Source organism: Loa loa (assembly GCF_000183805.2).
Source record: "Loa loa unplaced genomic scaffold supercont3.157, whole genome shotgun sequence".
Taxonomy (NCBI): Eukaryota; Metazoa; Nematoda; class Chromadorea; order Rhabditida; family Onchocercidae; genus Loa; species Loa loa.
The window spans coordinates 136,711-140,890 of record NW_018108337.1 but is presented as its reverse complement, the minus strand read 5'-3'; the positions used below and the strand labels follow the sequence as shown (position 1 = coordinate 140,890).

At 36.1% G+C, this 4,180-nt stretch overlaps 1 protein-coding gene across 1 annotated transcript in view; it reads left to right on the top strand.

Annotated features, from left to right (window-relative positions):
- Positions 1–866: 866 nt before the first annotated feature.
- The window catches only part of LOAG_17942 (hypothetical protein), a gene marked incomplete at both ends in the record, with an annotated part of 4,965 nt that continues 1,651 nt past the window's right edge, over positions 867–4,180 (top strand). Inside the window, 7 exons of the mRNA XM_020450610.1 lie at positions 867–976; positions 1,303–1,465; positions 1,562–1,719; positions 1,835–1,988; positions 2,261–2,350; positions 3,437–3,579; positions 3,711–3,824. Of these exons, the coding sequence (XP_020305694.1) occupies positions 867–976; positions 1,303–1,465; positions 1,562–1,719; positions 1,835–1,988; positions 2,261–2,350; positions 3,437–3,579; positions 3,711–3,824 (932 nt within the window). The remainder of the gene's footprint in view (positions 977–1,302; positions 1,466–1,561; positions 1,720–1,834; positions 1,989–2,260; positions 2,351–3,436; positions 3,580–3,710; positions 3,825–4,180) is intronic.

The window sequence follows — 4,180 nt, the reverse complement described above, 5'->3', positions numbered from 1 at the left end:
TTCTGCATCTTATCATTTTGGGTAGCTTGACAACATATTGATGTTAGCAAACTGTTCAGTTCAGAATACAAGTCGATGCATCGAAAATGGCCAGTGAAGTAAGGGGACGAGCATCGAGAAGGAAGGTGATAATCAAACTTTGTGACGGATGTCACATGGCGTCAGCGTCGCTCAGGTAAGCCAGGGGAATAAATGGAGAAAGGCGGGCAGTAGTAGTAAAACACGCAGCAACTGTAGATAATTACAAGGTCACTTTCCGGTTTCCGCCCACCAGCTCCTTATTAATGAATCAAAAATTCAGAAACATACGTGGCAAGCATAACACTGCAGTCTCGAGAACAACGCAATGCTCCATTTACTACCTATTCTCCTTCTAGCTTCATTGGCTTCGGTTAGTGTTTCCAATGTTATTGGAAAAGTTAATCTACATCGTATCTTTATTTCACAATTCGAAGTAGCCAATGGTTAAACATCCTAAAAACTCAGAATCAGACGTAATACCCTCGGACCAACTTGCAGTATGTGATTACGGCAGAGACAGTTCCTGCGCATTAGCTTAATTAGAAGAAATCAATTAAGGAATTCCAATTCCAAAATGAAAGTAGGATAAAGCAAAGTCGAAGATAAGGTACTACGTTTAGTTATTTATCGAACATTACTTAAAATATTTGGTTTTACGTCATTTGCATTGTATGATTCTACAGTTATCCCTCGAATGAATGGATCGTTCTCCCGATGACTCTTCTATCGCAATGAAAAAGCAAAACTTTGGACAAAATTTGTACATTATCATTCAATAATACTTCTTTATAAACATTTGTCAATGAAATAAATTTTTTTTTTTTAAATTAGATAAGGTATTACAGGAAAATCGATTGCAGGAGAACTGCAAAAGGATTGAGATAATCGTGCAAAAATACAAAGCACTTGGAGCATCGGAAATAGATGAAGTCAAAAATGAACGATACGATTTTCGGTGAAGAGCATTTTCGTATTTTGTCTGTCTATAATAATGTTGTCGTAATTAAACACTGATACTGATCATACCACACTTATAGTGTCTGTGTAGTTTTGCGTGACTGAAGTGAAAATTTTTAAAAAATGACGTTAATCCGGGCCATTATTCCATTTAAACATATTTTATGTTACCGACTTGTTCAGCTACCTTTCTAGATCCTCTTTATAAAATGATCACTTATTAGTCACTCACGATTTTATTTTGAAATGATTGATGAAATCGGACCTCGAACTTATTCGGGTAAAAAACTTGCGAACATTAATAATAATGATTGTTCATTTCAGATTTTGCGCTTGCGACAATGAAACTGCGGAACCGGAAAAAAGTAGCTGTTGTAGCTGTTCGACAGTTGTTAGCGGTCAGACAACGCATAATTCGATACCGCAAGCACTGTATTCTTCTAGCTGCATTCATAATCCTCAGTACAACAAATGTCTTGTCGCCCAAGTTACAGCTAATACAACTCAGGCATTCTTAACCCTTCATTTCAATTGATCCCTTTCACGTTTGATTTTTTGAGAATCAAAACTGTTTGTTTTACAGAATGTGCTGTACATAGAAATTAGGATTGGCCAGCATCATTTGACATATCCGCCGTACCAGTCAATTACAAATTCCAGATTCAAAAACACCGCTTTGTTGTCATGCTCCAAGGATACCAACTGCCAGAACTGTATTCCCTGCAAAAGTGGATTCATCCAGTAAATATAAGCCATAATTGCACTTAACTTTTGGTCATACATTCCGGTACATCACAAGAATATCACCAAAATTAGTTCTGCTTTTGTATAAGCTTAGTATTTTTATATGATTTAGGCTCAACTACATCAGTTTGTCCAGTGTCTCATTAACTGATTCAAAGCAGCCATACTTGTCAGCTATTAGGCCACTCGACAAAACGGAACGATGGCCAGCCAAATCATCAAGAAAACTGTCCTTCACAGAAATAAACATAGAGGATTTTGATAATGTGAGTTTCGAATTGAAAAGTTTAGAGACCAGCAGATTTTTTTTTTCTTGATGTTAATACTCAGGGTCCTAACATCACTCCTTGAAAATCCTCTAAAAAATAGAATGATTGCAGTAATTATGTTTAACTGCGAACCGTTTTGACCGCATCATGATTAAACAAGTTCTGCAACTTGCACTCTATATTCATCTCATCTCAAGGCCATTTAAGTGCAAGGTGACAAATGATAGTTATCCATTCTTCATATCGCTGCTGAATAAACTTCCATTTAGATTGCAAAGATCAAGAAACGCTTACTACAAAGCGCCATAAAGCATCATTTACTACCTTCGCAGTTCAATATTGCAATCTACAAGGATGCTGTAAGATTTTCTTCTTTCTAACAGTATAATTCGCTTTCTTTAACAAATACCCCAATCAAGTTTCTACTTATACACTGTTACTATGGCACAAATATATACACGTATGTGTAAATACACGTCTGTGTTCAATACTGTATGCAATGGCTATGTCAATACTTATATCTTTCAGCTTTTTCAAATTCTCTGATGATCAAAAGAATGGTAGTGGTTCATAGTATTATGTGGGAAATCTACTCTACAATGGGAGTGTGTTGTTAAGCAGCAGTTAACAGTAGTGCATCACTTTACTAAAAAAAGAAAAAAAAGGTTGAAAATCAAGCAATTTGCAGAGTACATTATTGATAAATCAGAGATGACGCGCCTTCAATTGAAAAGATCATTACTACAAACAGTAGTGTATTTTAATATGGACACACTACTACTATTCCTATGCACACCTATTCTGTGTGTGTGTGTGTGTATATTTGTGTGTGGGTGTGTGTGTATAATGGCAGTATGATTATGACGAAATACAGAAAACATCTGTGCATACCTGCCTCGGAAAATGCATTGAATTTGCGTTTTCCGTTGTCATTGTCCGTGTTTTTTCATTAGTTTTGAGTATTCTGCAAAAGATGGGTAAAGGTCTCATCACTTCTCTTGAAATGACATTGGGACGTTTAATCTAATTTCCATGGCAATTTCCTGAAGTTGGGGATCGCGACAAAATGTACAGCCCAATAAACACAAAAAAGTGGTGAGGAAGGTAATAGAAAGATGAATTTTTAAAGATTTATTTACTACTTAGTATTAGGCTTTTCTTTTAATTACTAGTCCTTAAAGTTCTCTTGCAAGCATTGCCACTTCGTTCTCCTTTCTCCCGCTTCCCACATACCATGGATACCATGGTAAAAGTGTCAAGTTATTCCAGTCACAGAATCAGTGGACTTGGTTAACGATTGAGCATTTTTTCTTGTGGTGTAAGTCAAAAGCATATGAGATGAAGTAGTAGTGAAACGCTAAACTATTGTTTCTTCTTACCTTCATAAATCCTAATTAAGTATTGTAAGACCCCAACTGACACAACTATTTCTTCTCTTCTTGCAGCTCGTTACTCGGCACAATGTTTACCGTAGCAAACATGGTGTCGGTTCGCTTGAAGCCAACAGTAAACTTGAACGGATAGCTGAAGTGTGGGCACAAAATTTAGCTAGCAAAGCGGATTGTTTGATACACGACCCATCAAAAAGGTTATTTGTACCATAATCCTTGCCCTTTTTCCTTGTTCCATGTTACTTGGAATAACACTCTCCCCTGACTATGTCGACGTAAGGGCAAAGTTGAATATAGTGTTATCAGCGAATAATTTAATTGTTGATAGGTATGGAGAAAACTTATACTACTACGCGGCGAATTTATTGCCAGACGAAGAAACTATGGCACTATTGACTGTACAAAGCTTCTATCTTGAAGCGCATGGATATAATTATAAAACGTCAGTTACTACAGAACTGTACTTTAAGAAAGAAGTATAACTGTCCAATCATCTAGTGCATCGCGCTTTTTAAATACAACTAACTGGGACATCGAGTATTGGCTTTTTGGAAAAAACTCATAATGCCAATTTTCAAGCCTTACATTGCTTGGCTGATCTTGCTTGAATCTTCTAGGACATACATGGTCTGTCAATTTAATACCCGGATTAGCAGTACTGTAATTCATGCACTAACATTTATCATTCAAGTGATGCTGTACAGAGGTGTCCACAACACCTCAAATACAGAGTGATATGTAAACTCCATATATATATATATATATATATATATATATATATATATATATATATATATA